General features: G+C 43.3%; 1 protein-coding gene and 1 long non-coding RNA gene across 3 annotated transcripts in view; one reads left to right on the forward strand and one right to left on the reverse strand.

Moving 5' to 3' along the window:
• Positions 1-231, reverse strand: part of TGFA (transforming growth factor alpha) — a 111185-nt gene extending 110954 nt beyond the window's left edge. For both annotated transcript variants that reach the window (XM_042981661.1, XM_042981660.1), the window contains exon 1: positions 53-231. In XM_042981661.1, coding sequence (XP_042837595.1) covers positions 53-92 — 40 coding nt within the window. In that variant the 5' untranslated portion in view covers positions 93-231. The remainder of the gene's footprint in view (positions 1-52) is intronic.
• Positions 232-2970: 2739 nt separating this feature from the next.
• LOC122237350 lies at positions 2971-6385 on the forward strand. Its single transcript, XR_006215810.1, has 2 exons — positions 2971-3041; positions 4055-6385. It is a non-coding gene; the product is annotated as an uncharacterized LOC122237350 (long non-coding RNA).
• The last annotated feature ends 15853 nt before the right edge of the window (positions 6386-22238 follow it).

Genomic DNA, 22238 nt, shown 5'->3' on the forward strand with positions numbered 1-22238 from the left:
GGGTGTCGCCGAGGGCAGGTGGCTCAGGGCGCGCAGCAGGCAGCGTACGTACCCAGCGCGAGCAAGGCGAGCTGTCCAGCCGAGGGGACCATCTTACGGGCGGCGGGCAGCAGGCGCTCCAGCCTCCTGCCCTACCTGCGGTGCCCGAGTGGCGAAGCGGCGCCGCGCTGCGGGGGAAAAAGGCGCCGGCGAGGCAAGGCCAGCCCCCGGCGCGGGCGGGCGGAGGCAGGACCGAACGCTCTCTGCTGCACTCACCCTGACGCGCGGCCGGCCGGGCGGAAATGGGAAGGCGGTTACCGTCACCTCTCCGCCACTCGGGGACCGGGCCACTGCGGACCACCCCCCCTCCCCGATGGGGGTGCCCCCCTACGGACACAGCGGGTGGGGGTTTGGGGCTGGGGGCGGGGACGCCGCGCGCACAGTGCAGGGCGCGGGCGGCGGGCGGGGCGGGGCGAGCGGGGAATCTCGGAACCCCGCCGCGCTAGCCGGGCACCCAGGCGGAGGGAAAGGCAGGAAGCGCCCGACTTCAGACACCACCCTCAGACTAGCAGCGCAGTGCGGCCGCGGCGGGGCTCGAGCGTCCGGGCGCGGTGGTCGCTTCCAGGCTCTGCGCGGGGGAGCGGAGCCGCCCGGGCGTCCGGCACCTGCGCGGACGGCCGCTGCGGGGGGCTCTCCCCGCTGGGACTGCAGACGCGCCCCGGAACGGGACCTGAGAGCCTCGCCCGCCGCCTGCCAAAGACTTGGCCGGAGGAAAGGGCTCCCCAGTATCCAGCAAAGAATTTGTTAAACCAGGTTTCCAACCTGCACCCCTATCCCAGCTGAGAATTCTCGATTCTAGGGATGCCGGCCAGGGCACAGCCACCCCAAGTTGTCAGGCGGCGTTGTTGAGATCAGCGAGCTTCCGCACATCTGGCCTGGGATTAATAATGAAGATGGGTCTCTAAGGGGCACCTGGTTATCCACCATTATTACTACCATTCAGGCCGCCCCCCACCCCGACCCCGCCACAGGCAGCCGGGGCCAAGAACAGGGTAGCTAGCATGCAGCCTGGTGGGCCCAGAGAGAGGGATGTATGGGCTGGAGCCACCTGGGTGTCCCTTTCAGGATTTGTGGCCTGGAGCTCGCCCCCAGTGCTGGAATTTGGGGAAGTGGAGAGGGAAGACATTCTGGGTAGAGAATGGACGACCCATAGGTTTCTTGGGGACCATCCATAAGTTCCCTTAGGACCGTCCATAGGGGACAGTATGCTCCCAGGAGGCAGTGACCCATCCTATACCAGATGCCCCAAGCTGAGGGACACTCTTCTCCTGGCCCCGCCAGACTAGGAGGAGATACACCCACTTTCCTTGGAGGATGGGGATGGGGGGAGTCTCCTGATGTTTTCTTGGCCTAAAACTCGGACTCTCAGGTTTGACTTTTGTTAAGTTTGTTTCATATGAGCTGAGGGGCCTAATTCTGAAAAGGAAGCATCAGGCCATTGGCCTTGACATTTGGCAGCAAATACCAGTGTAGAAAGGGATTTTGAAAACAGTGTGAATTTACTTTGAGAAGCCATTCCTTTCAATACATTTGTCAGAGGATACCTTGCTGTTCTCTCAACCTTTAATAATCTGCAGTGAGGGTTGTGTGCTAAGTCCTGGAGTGCACCTTTTCCTGTATACATACCATGCTTGTACAGGGTGAATGCACACAGACTCTCTCTTTAGTAAGTGGTTCCTGACTCCCTGATTCTGTGTTCACCTCTTTAGGCTGGTGTTAACCTATTTTGATGGCTTTTCCATCTCCTTCCTAGACTGGCCTGTCTTGGTTACAGGAGGGAAGAAATCCATTTTCAATGGCCTTCTCCTGTTCTCCAGGACCCCCAGCTAGGACTGGAGAATGGACCCATCGCCCCGTTTCCTGCTAGAATGCACACATCAAGTTCACTGTGGCTGAGAGCTAGCTGTCCAGGCTGGCAAGAGTGGGTTGAGCAGTCTCCCCTTCTCTTTCTCCTGCCCACACACAAAGTCGTAGGTGGGGGGAAGTAGCAGCAGAATCAAACCAATGAGCTTATCCCCTTCAGGTCTGTAAAATCTTTTTAATCAAGAGATAATTTGATATCTTGTAAACTAAAGAGTACTCAAATCAAAGTACATCGAATGCTCTGGAATCATTAATTCTCCACCAACATGTTCAGGAGCCAGCCCACATGTGCAGTTTTATAAACCTTCCAACTCATTCAAGTCAAACAGATAATCAACATTTTCTTAAAAAAACATCTGTAGCATTTCTTGGTAAACTGAGTTGAGGTAGTTTTTGAACACTTATTTATAGAAGTAGGAGGAAACCCAATATCCTAAAATGTGAACATTCTGCCTTTGGCGTCTTCCACATCTCATTGAATCCTCATAGCAACCCTTATGAGGTAGAGTCCATCTTCCTTTTATTTGAAAATAATTGAGACCCAGAGAACTTAGAAAATAACCAGAGTTCCAAAGCCTGCGAGAGCCTGATTTTGAAAGCAAAACGAGCTGGTTCAAGGCTGATATGTTGGCTTCTATGCTTTGCTGCCTCAGTTACCACATTTTTAATAAGGATAATACTGAACTCACTGGGCTGATGTGGGGACTAGATGCAAGAATTTATTTGCATGTGTAGCACAGTATTTATCAAAAAATATAGCTATTGTTTAAAGAAAATCTCTCTCAGTGGATATATTTTCTCCTCTCTCAATTTCCTGCCATTACCTTTATCACTTCCGTATCAGTTCCTTTGCTCATGCCTGTTCATGTGTGTGTGTGTGTGTGTGTGTGTGTGTGTGTGCATGTGTGCGCACCTTCCTATGGGGAGAGTTTCATAGGCTCATTGGGAGCCATGGATTTAGTTTCTCAGCCTGTGGTATAAGAGGAAAGAGGGGGGAAAATTACAGAATGCTGTTTAGAGCCAAGAAATCATTTTTTTTTAAAGGGTGGTGTGCTCTTTTTGTGTTTTAGCCGTATGGAATACGTTGCTGTCTGAGCTGCATGAAGTTTTAGCTGTGGCCCCTAAAGCTCTGCAGAGATGTGAGTGTGTTCCTTCACCTACAGGCGCTGCAGCTCCCTCGCCAGGCCACCTGGTTTCTGTGTGCATGTGGGGCCTGGTGACTGCGTGGCCTTCCCACCAGGAATACGCCTGGGCTGCCTTTGCACACCCTTGCTTCAGCTGGCCTTGAGCTCAAGGACAGTCCCTTCTGTACTAAGCCGGTGACAGCCTCTCCTCCCTGTGCAAACAAGAGAACTATGTTATGTTCTACTCAGAAGCTGGTAAAATCCCACTGTCACTTTTCCCCTTCCTTCTACATACTTATTACAGAGTGTATGGTTTAAAGAGTCCCCTTCTTCACTGTAATCAGCCTCCCCCTCCTTCCTGATTCATCTGGGAAGTGATTATGGGGCCATAAGCACCAGAGTCTTCCCTGAATGATTCAAGCCAGCTAAGCTTGCTGTTGAGCTCGGCAGTTACCCAAGATATTAGGGAGTAAATGGCCTGGACACTCTTGGGGAGGAAGCACGGCTCTGGGCCACAGCACTGAATGGACTGCGATTCCTACAGACAAGCTTCAGAGAGCAATGACCAGAGTTGGTTTCGGGTGGCAGCTGCAGATGGAGTGCTCTGAGGGAAAACAGGAAGGGGTGCCTGGCCCAATAGGATGGCAAAAGTCAAATGTCATCTGTGTATGAGAGAGAGGGAGAGAGAGAGAAAGAAAGGTTTTATAAAGAACTCTGGAGAACTGTGTTTAGACAGGAGATTTGACTGTGCGGAGGGATTTAGGAACAGAAATCTAGTCCAATGTAAGGTATTGTCCAAGTATCAGCCCCCTCTGCAGCCTCAGCTATCAGTGTCCTCCTTACCTGTAGCCAAAAGAAAAAATAGGAAACTTTGTGCTGAATCATTTTTACAGTTTTCATCAGCATAATGGGTGGGGTGTGAAGCCCTGAGAGGCATTTGCTTCATCCTCAGCTACCTGGGTGATTTTCATGGCCAATGTTCTCCAGAGACTGATCTGACCTTCTGCTTAATGTCTTCCACCCTCCAGCTCTCAAGCCTACTTCCGGAATGCACGCTGAAGTTATATATTGAGCTTGGCTCTGTCCTCCACAAGGGATATCACAGCATGGCTCTAATGCCCAGTCATGAAGTCTGGAGGTTGATGGCTCTACATGTGGTCTAAGCAGCTCCAGGACATTAAGGCACGGGTCAGAGTTTCTGAGACAGAGTTACCAGCTGGCTGCTACAACTAACGACATTCATTTGCTCATATAGTTTGTGAACTGCCTAGCTGACCAGGATGCAGTAGAGGTACCCAGAGGATGCGGCTCAGCTGATGTCCAACCATTCCAGCTAGCACGCTTGGAGGCAGAAGAGCTATGCCCTCGATCCTGTCTTTGCTGCCCTTGCCCCAACAGCCACAGCTTTCTGAGAAGAAGATTGGCCCCAGAATTCTCAGGAGTTGGAGGGAAAAGTCCTAAATTAAACACCTAGAAATCCTTAGGCAAGCAAAACTAACAATTTTGATGGAAATAGGGTAGTGATGATCCAGAAAAGCAACAGGGAGGCAGCGAAAAGGAAGCATAAAGAACTGAGCAAGGAGAAATCAAAGAAAGAGAGGTACAAAGAGGAGTGGGTAATTTAGTTTTCAGTGATGGCTCAATCTGCCTGATAAACTCAAGAAATTCTCCTTAAGCTCAGAGGAAAAGGACAAAAGAAATTGTGAGAGATAAAAGTTGAGACAGAGAAAAGACAAAGGCAAGATATTAAAAATCTTTTCATAACAAGGAGAAACTGTTCTTGTACCCTACATCGGAGGAGTCGGTGACGCCAGGAGGGGTTATACATCCCATAGGTCTATAAGGTGGAGGGGACTTTGTCTAAAGGGCCTATGAAAAGTACAAGGACAGACTTCCACTCTGTGACAGGCATTTAAACCCTCACATTGAACTTCTCATCCTGCCTTTCTTCCAAACTCCCATTGAAACAGCCAAAGGAAAATAATGATAGGGGAAAATCTGTCATTCTTCAAAACTGAAGAAGGATTACACCCACATACCAGACATTTCAAGGAATTTCTGTGAGACTTAATGCAGATGAAACCAGTTTGAGAGAAGGGTTTGACAACCTTCAATTCCCCTCACAGAAAAGAACCGCCTCTCCAGGGAGGGACCCCCACCAGGACCCAGTGATGCTCCCAGAGTTGGTGGTGACAAGGGCTGTGGGCAAAAATTAATCCCAGAAAAGTCAGGAGGGGCAAATCTCCTTCGTCTTGAAGCATGCAGGATTGCCCAGGTATGGGGGTGCACACGGGACAAGGGTCCCACTGGGGGCTCACATTTGATGCCTGGCACAGAGAGAACATTGCCAAGGAGCTAGCTTGATGTGGTTACGTGCAGGGAAAAGAAACTCTTTAATATGAAGGCGAAACTGCTCTTTTGAGAGTCTCCACAGACAACTGGCTCTTAATTGTTTTCTTTCGTCCATTCATTCATGACAAGCCTGCTATGTTCCAGGCACTGAGTTAGGCACTAGGGATTCAACAATGGACAAGTAGAGTGTTCTCTGTTTTGTGAAGTCACTCAAAAGAATTCAGCTTACCTCAGAAAGAAAAAAAAAATCATCTTTGCATTTGCTACATAAATGCCAAAGACCACAAAGCAATATGCATGGAATTTTGAGGGGAGAGGACTGTGACACAAATTTGTTTCTTATCAAGATATCTTAGACAAGCAGCTCTAAAAAACATAAACTATTCAGATACCACCCAACTGAGAAAAAAAAAAAAGACTCTACATAAAAGTGTTCCAGAAAAGCAAATAAACTCAACAATGTAAGAGAAATAGTGTAAAAGAAATGGCGGTGAGTGATGGAAACAATAGAACTTAATGAATGAACCTTATGCCTGATTTTGAATACATTGTGGCATTCCTGTGGATGCCAGAAGGATGCACATTTTCCTTCCCTTCCTACTAAGAGAATCCCAATTTTGTGTGATCACAACATGCCCTGACCCAGAGGGTGAAGCAAGACAACTCATTGCTCATTGTTGACGTTTGGCCGAGGGCTGGGTATGTGACTGAGTTCTGACCAATGAAATGTCAGGGAAAGTCTCCTGTCAGGCTTCTGGGGGAAGAATTGCTTCCTGATATAGACGGGTAGTGAGGTGGCCTGACCTTTCTTCCTCCCTTGAAGATGGTTGTCTAGGGATGAAATATCTGGAGTATGACATCAACCTTGTGACCACGAGGAGAAGGCCAAGAGAATCTGAGAGAGGCCCACATAGCACCTTGACATTTAAGAGCTACTGAACCAACATGGACCTGCCTCCCTCCACCCTCCTTTCTGTATGGTGTAATTAAATGCCCTTAATGTCAAAGCCACTGTTAGGTACTTTGATATGTGAAGCTGACGGTATGGTTGGAAATTTAATAAAATTATAGAAGATAATTCTTGAAAGAACACATATATGCATTGGTTAGGATTTAGAGTTAAGTAATCATAATCATCTAAATCTAAAGGCCCAGGTTATTATAGACACTTGGAGGACAGAGTGGCATAGGAGAAGGGAAAGCAAAAATGTGCTTATTTTGTCCTTTTTCCTCGAAGAGCTGCTGTAAAATCCTTTTGTTTGATAGAGACATCAAATCACTAAACATTTTTAAAAGTAACCAGTAACAGAACAAAAATTGAACATGTAACATTCAAATTTCTAGAGGAAAAAGGGAGTGGAGGGAGAGAGGGGGAGACAGAGGGAGGGAGGGAGATTGAGTTAGCAAGAAATGTGAAAAACAGAAAGCACATATATGATCAGATGGTATTAAGCAAGCATAAATGTATCTGTATTCCCATTAAACATTAATAACTTTAACTGACCTTTTAAAAGACAAAATCTAACTAGAAGCTTTTAAGAAACAGACTCAACAGTGATACAAAAAGCAAAAACGGGTGCTTGGGTGGCTTAGTAGGTTAAGCATCCAACTTTGGCTCAGGTCATGATCTCATGGTTGATGGGTTCGAGCCGCACACCAGGCTCTGTGCTGACAGTGTGGATCCTGTTTGGGATTCTTCTCCCTCTCTCTCTGCCCATGTCCCACTCTCCCTTTCTCTCTCTCAAAATAAATAAATAAACTTAAAAAAAAAAAAAGCTAAAACAATTGCCCTGTAAGTGCAGACCAAAAGAAATCTGATGAGGCAATATAATTATGAGAGAACTAAAATTTGTAGGATAAAAAAAAAGAGGAATTAGATTACAAACCAGATCATTTTGGTCAAAACTATTAGAAATATAAGGAGATAAGAAGGAATGAAGAGACAAATTATAGTCCATGTGTGGCAGAATGTCACGTTAATGGCCCCCCAGTGAAGCATACTTCCTGTCACCCATGGCTTTGTGTAGTCCCCTCCCATACTAAATCCGGGTTGAGCCATGCATCTTGCTTAGTTCAGTGGGACTTCAGTGAACAAGAAGGATGGTACAAGCAAATAGTTACAAACACTTTTGTGCATTACAGCTTGCTTTCTGCCGTCATGGGTAGAAGCCCCATCTAGTCTACCAGAGGATGGGAAGCCACGTGGGGCAGAAAGAAGCCACCATTCCTTAACCTAGCCCCGTCTGGTCCACCAGTTGAATTCATTTGGAAGAGTGAACCCAGCCAACTCACAGAGTCATGAAAAATAATCAAATGTCATTGTTTTAAACTATAAATTTTGGGTTTGTTTGTAGCAATAGATAATAGTTTGTTATGTAGCAATAGATAATGGATATGCTTTTTGAAATCTGAGCATTTCTTTCTATCTGTGGCACCTCAAAAGGGTAAAAATTAAGTAAAGTTGTGATGAATTTGAATAATTTATCTAATACAATTAATTTCATATATACAAATCAAGATGTTCTCTTCTGCAAATATAAACACATTCCTTTCAAATATTCATAGAAGATGTTTAAGGAACGATTGTATGCTGACCCTCAAATGAAACCTTAAAAAATTCTAAGAAGAAAAAACTGTTTAGGCTACAGTCACTAACTACAATACAATTAAATTAGAACTTAATAACAAAGGACAATTTAAATGTACAATCACTTGGAAATAAAATTTTGTCTTCCTAAATTACTCTTGGACCTAAGAGAAAAATTAAAATTATGCAATGAAGTAAGTAATGAAAACATTTGGGGATTCAGCCAAAGCTGTGCAAAGAAACATTTGTAGCCACAAATTTTCTTTTATTATTAAGAAATAATAGACAATGAAGTACCAATTTAACTGATGTAGAAATTAAAAAAAGAAAACTCTAAGGAAAGCAGAAATACGAGGTCATACAATTAAGGCACAAATTAATGAATTAGGAAAAGCAAAAAATCAGAGAATAAATGCGAGAACATTTTTGAGAAGAATGGTAAAAGTATGGCAAAAAGAGGAAAACTTTACAGCATTGGGAATGAGAAGTAGGATAGAACATATGTAGAAAAGATCTTTAAATTATAAGAAAATAGTATGTATGACTCAATGAGTTTGAAAAATCTCATTAAAACTATTAACTTTTCTAGGAAAATATAATTGCCAAATTGGCTTAAGAAGAAGTAGAAATTTGAAAAGACTAATAATCAGAGAAGAAATGGAAAAGTTGTTAAACAGTTACTCTGTAAAAGATGCCTTCTCCACAGTTATAAAGTATATTTCTTTTAGCCCTCGAGGAATTTAATGTCCTTGCTATATAAAAGTTCTAGAACATAAAAGAGGATAAAAAGTATCCCAATTCAGTCTTTTAAACTAAAATAACCCTGATATCCCAAACTAACAAAAGTGAAAAAATAAATAAAAAAGGGGGGGAGGAGCCCAAACTAAAGACCAATCTGACTTAAAAGCACAGATGAAAAAAAGTAAAATACAATGTTAGCAAATCAAATCCAAAATGTTATTTAAAACAATTTACTATGACTAAGTAGAGTTTGCTCTGGTAATTCAGGTAATATTTTATCAACGTAAATAATTACATTTTAAGTTGAGATGTAATGGGCATATAACATTAATCTTACCTGTACAACGTAATGATTCAATATTTGTATATACTGCAAAATGATCACCATAAGTCTAGATAAATGCATCCCACATGTAATTACACTTTTTCCATATTTTATTTATTTCTAAATGTTTATGTATTTATTATTTTGAGAGAGAGAGTGAGAGAGTGCACGCAAGCAGGGGAGGGCCAGAGAGAGAGGGAGAGAGAATCCCAGGAAGGCTCTGTGCTGTCATCAAAGAGCCCAGGGTGGGGCTCAAATTCACGAACTGTGAGATCATGACCTGCGCCAAAATCAAGAGTCAGACATTTAACCTACTCAGCTACCCAGGTGCCCTTTTTTTTCACATTTTAATTTTTTTAATGTTTATTTCTGAGAGAGAGAGACAGACACAGAGAGAGAGACAGCGCGATCAGGGGAGAGGCAGAGAGAGGGAGACACAGAATCGGAAGCAGGCTCCAGGCTCCAGGCTCCAAGCTGTCAGCACAGAGCCTAAATGGGGCTCAAACCCACAAACCGTGAGATCATGACCTGAGCCCAAGTCGGACACCCAACCGACTGAACCACCCAAGTGCACCCCCACTTTTTCACATTTTAAAATCAAAGATAAAATATAATTATCTCTATAGTTGTGGGAAAAGTTCTTAGTTACCTAGAAATAGGCTACTTCATTAACATAAGGAAATCCTGTGTCAAATCAGCATGCATAAAATCCTTCATCTGAAAACATTAGAAGCATTCCCATTAGCAGGCAGGAAGCAAACAAGAATGCTAATTAACATTCTGCATACAATTTGATTTGGTAGTGAAGAACTTTAAGGTTTTTGGAACTCGTTAACTTTCCCAATTCTTTCTGCACTGATTTGCAATAATACCTTCACCATACCACAAATCTGTTATGTTCTTGGTCGCACCCATCCCAGGCTTTATACTCTGTATTACTAATTTGTCTATCTCTGTCCCCTAATTTACACTGTTTTGCATTATTTTAACTTCATAATATGTTCTTATGTGTGTTTTAAACCACACACACACACACACACATGAGGGTACCCAAAGTGTCCTACAGAAAAGTTTAACAAATTAACACTCCAACCAGCTGTGTGGTAGGCAGTTTCCTGTATTAGGTATTTTTCCCCAAGCCAAGATAATATAAATCATAGGTTTGGGGGTCACATATACCTTGGAGAATCTAATGAAAACTATGAAGTGTCTTCCCCACCATCCCCAGACAGCTCTGTCTGTATCTGTATCCTTATCTGCTTCTATCTACATTTATATACCAAATTGTGCATATTATTATATGCATTTACAGACCCTGAAGCTTATGCATGGACTCCAGGTTAACAGCAACTGAAATATTCATTTATACTTATTCCAACACCTTTTACATTTAATTCTTAAATCCAATTGACATGCTTCGAGGGATTCTTTACAATACATTCCTAACAAATGTACAGTATGATCCAAACACACAGAGAGAAACAGAAAGAGGCTATAGAGATACCGAAACGCCTGACCCTTGTGTCTGGGTGGTTAAAGTGAGGGATTCTCTGTCTATTCTCTGTACTTCTGATTTAAATATTCCACAGTGAAGAAACTGATTTCTTTCAGAAAGAAAGGCAGTGAGGGGCAGTGTGGTGGATTTCAGAGTTGCCGAGAAAGAGCCACTTTTCACGGTAGAGGTGACCATGGGTGGGTCTGGAGAGATGAAGTTTGAACACCAACTGTTTGCGCTGCTGCCCCAGCAGGGGCAGGAATGGGCCCCATCTCACTCTCGAGACACAGGGCCTCAGTGTGTGCCCGGCCTGTGATGGGCCGATACCGCGCTCCTCGAACAAGGGCCCTGTGTCTGCCACTGTCCAGCACAAAGGACAGAGGTCCCCTGTTTACTTTGGATTAGAAACGCTCAAATGAAGGACAGCAAAAACATTTGAATTTTCCTTCTTTTCAGTTTCTTACCAAAAAAAATGTGAATTGGGGACTTTTTGGCATCTTCCCTGAATAAAAATCAATCAGACTAGATTGCCGAGGGAGTCTTCAAGAGCTTCCCTTGTTTATTTTATTTTATTATTTTTTTAGGTTTATGGTATAAAAGCTAAGAAGTAGCAGTGACTGACTAGGCCCCTGAATTGTCCATTCATTTCCCAGGAAATGGGGCATTCCCAGTACCTTGGTCAGCTGGAACAAGTGACTTTTGACCTTTTGCAACAAGCCCATTACAGGCTGGAAGCACCCACAGATTCATGGCCACGCCCTGTCCTCCCTCCCTCCCGTCTAACCTCCCACACATCGGAATACTCTTTTCCTCTCGGATACTCATTCAAAGCCCCATCTCTTAGGAAATGAGACCCACAAAAGGATCGAAGTTTTATCAGGCAAAGGATTCTTTACATCGTAAAAGTCAAGGTGGTTCTACATTGAGAGACTGTGCCTGAGACTACAGGGAATAGGCTCTTGAAGGTGACGGTGACACAAATTGTATGCAGGCGTGTAGTTTCTGGGTTCAGATCCTAGCTCTGGCACTGAGGAGCCAAAGACAACTTTCTAAACCTTTCTAATTGTCCATTTTTTAACCTGCACCATGGGGATAATCCTTACACCCAGCACAGAGAGTCCTGGATGAAGCTGAAATGAGGCGATGTGAGTAAAGGGTGTGATCACAGCCGTGTTACTGCTGTGACCTGCAGCTGTTGTCACCTCGAATGGGACAGGCATTCGCAGTATTTGCCCAATTTGGGCAGATGGGGCCAAACCGATGCGCTTGTAGCTCTGGCAAAGCACAGCTTGCATGGACAGTGGTGTTCTGCCTGACACCAGCTCCTTCTTGAGGAGCTACCATAGCATCAGTAACGGTCAAAGGGGGTGGACACCTAGGGGAGGGGCTTTTGTGCTGCACATCTGACCCTGCCCTCTGAGTCTGACGAGCTCTTCTAGCAGTGTGAGATTGAGAAGGGCCACCTGTGAGGTGAGGTGTCCCCATCAGGGGTGTGTGGTGTGCAAATGGACGGTATTGAAAGGGGAAACGCGAGACACTGGTTTACATCCACGTGATCATCCCCGGCGCTGTCGAATCTCAGCAGTCACTAACACCAGAGGCAAATGCCTGAAGGGACATTTGCTTGTCACATTCCAGATCCAGAGAGTCCCTCATTCAGTTCTTCTAGGGATGTTATTTAGAGTTGAGACCCTGAGACACCAAGCAGAATAGCTAGCTAGCCGGTGAGGTGGGCATTCCCACTTCTCTTTAGCCACTGAGTTTTTATTGGCCACCAGCAGGAACATAGAAAAAAAAGTAAGCCAGTGGATTTTAAGATAGAACTAAGATCACACAAAGAAAACTCCTAAGTGTTAAGCCATTCTATCACACACTTCTCAGAGTTCCAGTGGAAACTAGCATTTCTTCCTACCATGGGTAGATGAGCTGTTTCTAGAGCAGAAGTGATTGCTCGGACAAATAACCAGAAGGCAAAAGTCAGTAATAAGTTATCTGGAAGTCCACGTGGCAAGTGGCAAGTGGCAAGTGGCAAGTGCAGTTTCTTTGGCTCCAGACTGACTCCAGAACCTTCTGTTGGTTGGCCTTTCCCTCCCCTCTACTCTGTTTCAGCTTGCTCTCCTGCTGCCTAACCCTGCCCCTTACCCTGCCCTGCTCTCCTCTCCCTCTTTGCCTCTTCCTCTCATTCTGCCATCTCTCACCTTCTCCCTCTGTTTACCAGCCACACAAGAAATTAAGCAGTCCAACGATTGTTTACTTCATTCAAACAAGTAAGGTTTTAGAATTTGTCCTTAGTTTCAGGAGAGTATGTTAATATTTTATCTTTTTTTTTTTTTTTAAGTCTAAATTTAGTTGGCCTTTGTCCAGATGTGATTCACTTCACTTTTTCCCCTTTTAGTGGGTATGTCATTCTCAGTTAACAACAATAACAATAAAAATCCTCTGATCTCTATCCTGGTCTGGAAGATACTCTATGCAGTTATTTTATTTCTTACTCTTAATATAACTGGACCTCTGATTTTTAATATTTTTTCTTGTGAGCATTCATATAAACCTAACGGCACATGTTTGCAAAGATAGTAGTAAGCAGCTCAGCACAACTGGTTTCCTGCCCGTGACCTCACCTTTACCTGCATCTTGAAACCGCATCCTGAATCCAAGAGCAAACACGCCTGCCTACAGTACCTCTTGCCCGATCCCTGACTTAAGTATCACTAAGATCTGGCCTGCTGGCTATTACAGGCTTCCTGATGCCAGACAGGAATCTGCCAAGTGACCTGCTTCTCCAGTTAGGTGAGACCTTGGAATTCCCCTGGTCGGGACCTCCTAGGAAGGACAGGTTCTATGGTATTGCTGTTGGATCACACCGAGTAAGATAACCAACCTTTCTCTCTTATGGTACCGCTTACAAAGAGCTTCTGAATTCTTATCTCATTTGCTCTTGCCACCAACCATGTGTGGTGAAGCTATGGGTGTAGCCCTGTTTTATAGATGTATGAACTGAGAGTCAGAGAGACTAAGTGATTTGTCCAGGGTTACACAGCAAGGAAGTGTCAGGGCAAGCATCTGAGTACTGGCCTCTGAACTCCAAATCCAGGGCGTGGCACAGAGTAGGCTCAGTAAAGATCTGTCCTATTACACCTTCTGTAAGCTAAACAAAAGTCACTGCTTCTCTCTTAGAGGGCCACCTCTCCAGGAGAGGACATTACCACTACCAGGACCTGCAGCAAAGAAGAATTAAAAACATGGTCCTGCTGTGATATTAATTATTTAGGTCTCCAAACTTTCTTGGCCTCTTTGGATTTTCCCTTCTGGCTCCCCTGAGACTGCTGTTTTATGTACTACTTGCATGAAGAAGAAAGGAATTTTCCCATTTTTCACAGAAATGACAGTTGAGAATCATTGGCACAATCTAATAGAAATGTTAGCAACCAGCTTCACATGAGAACTAAGTCTGGCCCTCATGAACTACATTCGACTCTCACATTCCACGTCATCCTCTCTAGAGTTTTCTGGGCAACTGGGAAAGATTTTTCCTTTCAAATGACAATGGAATTGGCAAAATTGGGAGTGAAGGTAAAACTTGGCACCAAGTTAGAGATGGTGGAGTATATGTCGAAGGGCTGATGAAAATGTAAGACTTGGCTGCATTATTTGTGGGGACTCCAACTGGGAGAGGTTAAATACTGTAATTTTTCCTTTTTTTGTTTTTGTTTTCATTTTGATTCTGAAAAAGAAAGCTGGTTTGCCCATTTTTTATTTTTAAAAACTTGGGGGGGAAAAGACAAAAGAGAAAGGAACAATTTTAAAAAAACATTTTAAAACTCAACAGCCAAAAGAAGTTTGATAGAGAGGCAGGTGACTAAGAGAGTGAGGAATGACACGCATGCCTCCTCTGGGAGGGGCTCCACCTGCGAGCATCGTCACACACAAGGGATCTCAGCACCAAACATGCTCTCACATGTATGGTGGTGGTGAGCAGTTTGAGAGAAATTGAAGTCAGAACAAAGAAGAGTCTGGAACGTGTTTAATGATTTATCCCTGTAGATCATTCTAGGCAACCTAAAATTGGGGAGACATCTTGGAATTTCCTGACTCTTGCACAGTTCAGCTGGGAAGTAAGGACCAATACCTGTTTCCTTGGGAATGTCTCCAAAAGTCATTTAGAAGTATCTAAATATGAGATTTAGTTGAAGTGGCCCTACTCACCAAGCTATGATCACAATCAAAATGTCATCCTTCTAAGTCATTAACAAATTTCTCACCCTTGCTACATTCTCAGAACCACCCCCCCCTCTCTCTCTCACACACACACACACACACACACACACACACACACACACACACCCTTCCATGCCACTGAATCTAAAACTTTCCTAGTTAACTCCAACTCCCTTTCATGGCTCAGCCTAAATGTCACTTCCTCAAGGCAGCCTCCTCTGATTCCTCAGACATGCTCAGGGCCACCCATGAACTCTAACAGTACCCTGCAGGCTTCTCAAGGGCACTCCTAGCATTTCTTTTGTTCCCATCTCAGGGAATTTCATCTGACCCCCAAATGCAGATATGGATGCTCTTCTGTTCTACCTCACCCCTCACTAGGTTCTTCTGGGCTGACAAGTATTCTGGGGTGTTAAATAGAAGGATCCCCTGAAGGATGTGGAGGTGATGGCCCTCCTGGGTGTGGGTGGGAGCCAAAGTAGGCATTGGAAACATGAAGGATTGGGGCTGGAAAAGTTGCTGATTTTGTGAGCCTGAACAGATGACACCGTCTTCTCTGGAGGCAACACCTCTGGTAGACAACTGCTAAAAGACCTGTGGAGTCCAGGAACTAAGTCTGCCAACGTGGACCCTTCTGACCCTTGACCCTTTCGTGGTCAAGCTTGGATGGAGAGGGTAGAACCTCTAGAAGAATCGCCTGCCACTGAGGGACATGTGGGCCAGGATAAATGTCAGCCAAGGTGGGAGCCGTCCAGCCTGAGCAATGGGGCCCTGCCCTGTTTTCCTGGACGGCATCAGCTCCAGGGTAACAGGAGTCACCAGCGAGAACTTCACCATCCTGGGCAAGTAGATTCTCAGGCAATATTTAATTTGACTTAGGGAAAGTAAAGGGTCTTTTATCTAAATTCATAACTACTATACTCATCCCACAATTATAATTACGTAAGGACTTCCAAAATTGTCAGTTTTATGTCTACTTTCCCCTGTTAGTTTTTTTTCAATATATGAAGTTTATTGTCAAATTGGTTTCCATACAACACCCAGTGCTCATCCCAAAAGGTGCCCCCCTCAATACCCATCCCCCACCCTCCTCTCCCTCCCACCCCCCATCAACTCAGTTTGTTCTCAGTTTTTAAGGGTCTCTTATGCTTTGGCTCTCTCCCACTCTAACCTCCTTTTACTTTCCCCTGTTAGAAGCTTATATGCCTAGAACAGGCTACAATGTAGTTGATCCAAATATTGATACAAATATTCATTCAATGGATATGTGAATTAATCTTCAAAAAATTCTGTGATCCTCCAATAATAACAAACCCTCTTGTTGGAAACTTTTACCAAAGCAAAATCATAAAACTACCATGATCCATGTTTTTGAGAAATCTGTATCAGCCCTGCAAGTATGAAATCACAAATTTTGAAAAAAGGTTTTTGGGTTTTTTTTTTTTTTTTTTAAGGTAAGAAGAATAAAGACTTTTGCTAAGAATGGGCCTCAGTCCCTATGGATTAGGTATCTTTACCAAGGGCTCACCCTCTACCTCTGATGGGTCCTGCCAGACCACCCCTTCCTCTTCTTGTATTTTTCCAGCCTTAACCACCTGATCAAATGCTTGTAAAAGAATAAACCAAGGGAGACTTGAGAAGCAAGCAGCAGACACTGAAGTTTTCACTTTGCAGAGAAAGTACTGACAGGAGGTCTGCATTCTAGGAGTTTCAACTGATGGGAAAGGCAGTGGTCCAATGGTTAGAAAAGTGTCTTGTCAAGAGGGGCTTGGGGGAGGAGAGACAGCAAAAGGGGTCTCTTTGTGCTGAAATCGGTGGAGTGACCTCCGATGTTTACAGAGAAAATCAGGTCCTATATAAACAGCTTATTTTAAGTGACAAGATAATAGCATTCTCTGAGGCCTGGACTCTATTTCTTTACACCATTCTTGCCCAACCAAAACCATACGGTCCTATTTCACAGATTTCTGGCAACTTGCCTCTCTCCTTAATGACACACATATAAAAATAGGTAGCCACAAAGAAATGACTTCTGGCTCTAAATGCCATTTAGTTATAAGCGTATGAGAGCCTCTCCCAAATTTTTTTCAGTGATACTTATGAAAACAAAGAGAAAGACAAGAACTCAAAGGAATACTAGAAACTTCGACCCAGTCAATGGCTTACCTAGATTTAGGGAGCATTTTCGTTAATTCTAAAGTGAGACACATTGGATTGATACAAACCTATCCGCATAAGATCTCATGCAACAGAAGTCAATAGGAAGCTAGCTGCCCTACTTCTTGTTAGAGGTACAGAGATCCAAGGTCTGTACCAAGTAGAAGATGAGGTGGATACTCATATGCCATGGAAGTGCTTTTTGAGGATGCTGATCCTACATCTGTCGGGAGGTAGCCCCTCCCAGGAAATAACTGGTCATGAAGTGTGTATATATGTGGGGGAGGGGTGGGAGGAAAGAGAACCAGCAATTTTGCATTATATCCTGGGAGGTGCAATATTTACAAGTTCAACACTACAGGCAAGGGTGGGGACAGGAAGATCACTAATACCAGTATATGCTATTATGCTATCAACTGCAGTTTTGCAGGTGACTCCTTAGGTCAGAGGAATAGAGAATGAGGTGGGGGAATGTGCTACCTCAGTAGAACTGAGCCAGGCTTGGTGCATGCCTGCTAAAAACTGATTTTGGTATGAACATTGTGCATGTCAGCTTGTATTCCAGGTCTGAAAAGGAGATACTCATCACACAGTAGACTAAGCATGTGGCCAAGGGCAACTCACTGATGACCAACATCTAGTCTGGAAAGGCCAGCTTAGTTCAAGATGAGAAAAAAAAAACACCCAAATCCTACTATTTATTTATACCTGAAAACTGGTCATATGTAAAAAATCCTACAGAATGAGGAAAAGGGAATAGAATTCTGAAGATTCTTTTAAACAGTATATGGTAGAACCAGAAGAACATTTCAGAAAGGTTACAACTTCAGTAAAATGAAGGAAGATGTAGTATTTATCAGGGTGATCATTTAATTTATCTAATTGAGAGTGAAGTGGGGGGCTTTAATAATAATTACACCAGTTATACGGAAGTATCTCTCATAAAAAGATAAAAACTTCTAATGAAAATTTTAGCATATAGAACCCAGAGAAGACATTTTAAAAGACACAACATCATGACCAAATGAATTTCTTCCAGGAATGTAAGTTTGATTTAGTTTTGCAAAAATCAATGTAATTCATGTATTGACAGAATAGAGAAAAAAATTTTTGATAGATGAAGAAAAAGAACTTGATAAAATTGAACATAGAAGAATGATAAAATTCTCAGCAAACTAGGAATGGAAGGGAACATCTTTGATCTGGTTAAAGTATGTCTCAGAAAACTTATAGCTTGTATTATAATTAATGGTGAGTTAATAAATGTTTTCCCTGTGAAATTGAAACCATGACAGGGATGTCCACTGTCACCATTTCTATGCAACATAGAACCTGAAGTCTTGGGGGCAGGGGTGGAACATACAGCTTGGAGAGAAGCCAAACTTTATTGGTAGACGACATGATTGATTCCATATGTATAAAATTCAATATAATGTATAATTAGAATTAATAAGTGACGTTAGCAAGGATGCAGAATACAAGATCAATATAAAAATCAGTTAATTTCTAGGTACTAGCAATATATAATTTAAGATGAAGGAAAATTACCATGTATAATAGCATCAGGATCATCAAATACTTAGAAATGAATATAAGATGTTCAAGATTCTCCACTGAAAGCCACAAAATACTGAGAGAAAAAAATTAAAGACCCAAAGAAATGGAGAAATGTACCATGTTCATGGATCAAAATATATAATATTGTTTAGATATCACTTCTCTCCAAATAGGATTGCAGTCCCAATCTAAATCCTACATGCTTGTCTACAATGTGACTTTGCTACTGCCTCATCGATACATGAAGGCTAATTTTCCTTTCTTTGAATCCAAATGGGTTTGTATGCTGTATGACTTTCTTTTTTTTTTTTTTTTTAACGTTTATTTATTTTTGAGACAGAGAGAGAGCATGAACGGGGGAGGGGCAGAGAGAGAGGGAGACACAGAATCGGAAGCAGGCTCTAGGCTCTGAGCCATCAGCCCAGAGCCCGATGCGGGGCTCGACGTGGGGCTCAAACTCACAGACCGCGAGATCGTGACCTGAGCTGAAGTTGGACGCTTAACCGACTGAGCCACCCAGGCGCCCCTGTATGCTGTATGACTTTCTAGACAGATCATAAATGGCAAAGCAGCTTCAACCTGGATTATTGGAATACTCACTCTTTTAGACTTCAGCTTCCATGTAAGCATTCCAACTGCACTCAGGTGCCATGCTATGAGGAAGCCCAAACTAGCCTATGTAAAGAGATCACACAGAAAGGCCCTTGGATTATGTAAAGAGAAGACTATGTGAATACCTGGTCAGCCCCCAGTGGCTCCAGCTCCCTGGTGTTCAAGCTCTAGCCATCATCCAACTACAACTGCATGAAACCCCAGAAGCATAGAGCTAAGTCCTTCCTTCATTCCTGACCCACAGCAACAAAAGGAGATAATAAAATAATTATTGTTTTAAGTCACTACATTGTTTTATTTTTTAAATCCATTTTACTGAGGTATGACTGACATGTAAAAAGCTGTACATATTTAATGTATACAACTTGAGTTTGGGCATAAGTATACACCATGAAACCATCATCATCATCAAGGCCATAGACATATCCATCAACTTCCAGAGTTTCCTCCCATGTCTATTATGATGAAGATAATGATGATAATGATGAAGGTATGATGTATATATGGTAAGAACACTTAACATAAGATCTACTTTCTTAGCAAATTAAGTATAAAAGACAGTATTGTTTTTATACATACACTGCTGTATAGTAAATCTCTTATTTATCTTATGTAACTGAAACTTTGTACTCTTTAACCATCATCTCCCCATTTCTTCCTCAGCAGTCCCTGGAAATCACCATTCTACCCCATGCTTCTAGGAGTTTGACTATTCCATATATAAGTGAAGTCACACAGTATTTGTCTTTCTTTGGCTGGCTTATTTTACTTAATGTCTTCTGGGTCCATCCATGTTGTCACAAAAGGCAGAATTTCCTTCTTTTTTAAGTCAGAATAACATTCCACTGTATGTGTCTTAGTCTGTTTAGGCTGCTATAACAAAATACCAGAGACTGGGGCCCCTGGGTGGCTCACTGCCTTAAGCGTCTGACTGTTGATTTCGGCTCAGGTCATGATCTCATGTTTGTGAGTTTGAGCCCGCGTTCGGCTCTGTGCTGACAGTGTGGAGCCTGCTTGGGATTCTCTGTCTTTCCCTCTTTGCCCCTCCCACACATACTCTCTCTCTCAAAATAAATAAACTTAAAAAAAAAAAAATACCAGAGACTGGGTAGCTTATAAACAACAGAAATTTATTTTTCACGGTGTGGAAGCTGGGAAATCTATGATCAAGGTACTGGCAGATCTGCTGTCTGGTTAGGATCCATTTGTGGTTCATAACTGGTATATTTTTGCTGTGTCCTCACATGGTAGAAGGGAAAGGGGAGCTCTCTTGGGCCTCTTTCAAAGGGCACTAATCCCATCTATGAGAGCTCCACCTTCATGATATAATTGCTTCCCAAAGGCTCTACCTCCTAATACCATCATCTTGGGGGTTAGGATTTCAACATATGAATTTGCAGCGGTGGGGGGCACAAACACTCAGGCTATAACAGTATGTATATACCACATTTTCTCTCCTATTTTTCTGTCACTAGGCTGTAGGTTGTTTCCATACCTTGTGAATGCTGCTGTACTAAACGTGGGAGTGCAAATATCTCTTCAAGATCCTGATTTCTATTCCTGTGGATAAATACCCAGAAGTGAGATTGCTGGATCATATGACAGCTCTATTTTTAATTCTTGAGGGACCTCTATGTTGTTTTCCATAATGGCTGTAACTAATTTACATTTTCATCTCAGTATACCCTCGTCCACATACTCACCAGCACTTATCTTTTTTTGTTGTTAATTAATAAAAGGCAACCTAGCAGGAGTGAGGTAATATGTTTTTATGGTTTTGATTTGTATTTCTCTGGTGATTAGTGATACTGAGCACCTTTCTATATGCCTGCTGTCCTTTTGCATGTCTTCTTCGGAGAAATGTCTATTTGGATCTATTCCCCATTTTTAAAACAAATCTTATTTGTTCTTTTTGCCATTGAGTTTAGGAGTTTGTTATACATTTTGGATACTGACCCCTTATCAGATATATAGTTGCAAATATTTTCTCCTGTTCTTTAGGTTGTCTTTTCATTTTGCTGATGATTTCCTTTGCTGTGCAGATTGTTTTTCATGTTGCCCCACTTCCTTATTTTGCTTTTATTGCCTAGGATTTTGGTGTCATATCAAAAAAATCACTACCCAGACCATGCCAAGGAACTTTTTCCTGGAAGTTTCAGTCAAAGATGGCAACCTAGGAGGCTCCTGAACTCACTTCCTACCGAATCTATAGCTACACATGGATCAGTTCCCTCAATTCTCTCTGAGAGAAATCTAGAAACCAGATACATGATTCCTACATGCTGGGAAAATGAGAAAACACCCACATCAAAATGGGTAGAAAAGGCTGAGATACACTCTTGTCATAAACCTCACAGTCACATACATTTGGGAAGGAACACACAACCCCCAGCTCCTCCGTGAGGAGCAAAGGGTTTGTACTCAGCATCTAGCACCACAACTTTTAAGACCCCCACCTGAGGATCGGACTCCAAAGCACCTATCTCTAAAGTCAGTAGTGGGGCTTTCATCCATGAGACCCACAAGACTATAGCCAAAAAAGCCCAAATACTTCTTAAGGGGCTCATGAGGACTCTGGCTATCCCCCAGAGCTCAGCAGAGAGGAAGCAGACAGAAGTGCCCATCTCCCAGTCTATCCCTGAATAAAACCTATCTGCATACTTCAAAAGCTGCTGTCAAGGGCCAGGCTTCTATTTTATCACACATCTAGGAGCTGACTGTGATCGTCCCAGAGATGGGAGACGGGGGAGGCTGACAGGTATCATTTCCGCATTCTCTCCCTGGCCTGCTCCAGGTCATCAGTGTCTTCCTGGAAGAAGCTGTGCACCTGTCTGGTGCTCTGGCTTTTGTGGCCGCTGCCCAGGGTACACAGCCCTTGATCGTCTGCCTCCTATGGCCAGCTGGACTTGCATTTGTGGGTCCCCTAGGACTGTAGCAAACAAAGAAACCGTTTTAACCAGCTCTCCCCCCAAGGGCTACAGTGCAAGCAATGGCAGAACATTGGGTCATATTCTTTTCAGGTTGTTGGTGATCAACCAACAAGTTCTGGAAAAGTACACACAGCAGTTTTGAGTTTATGTCCTTAAGCAGAATGACAGTAATCACATCCATAAGCACCCAGCCTCTTCACTGGGGACGCCTGATGTTTATGAGGTAAAAACAAAAATG

The sequence above is a fragment of the Panthera tigris genome, chromosome A3 (assembly GCF_018350195.1).
Source record: "Panthera tigris isolate Pti1 chromosome A3, P.tigris_Pti1_mat1.1, whole genome shotgun sequence".
NCBI classification, from domain to species: Eukaryota; Metazoa; Chordata; class Mammalia; order Carnivora; family Felidae; genus Panthera; species Panthera tigris.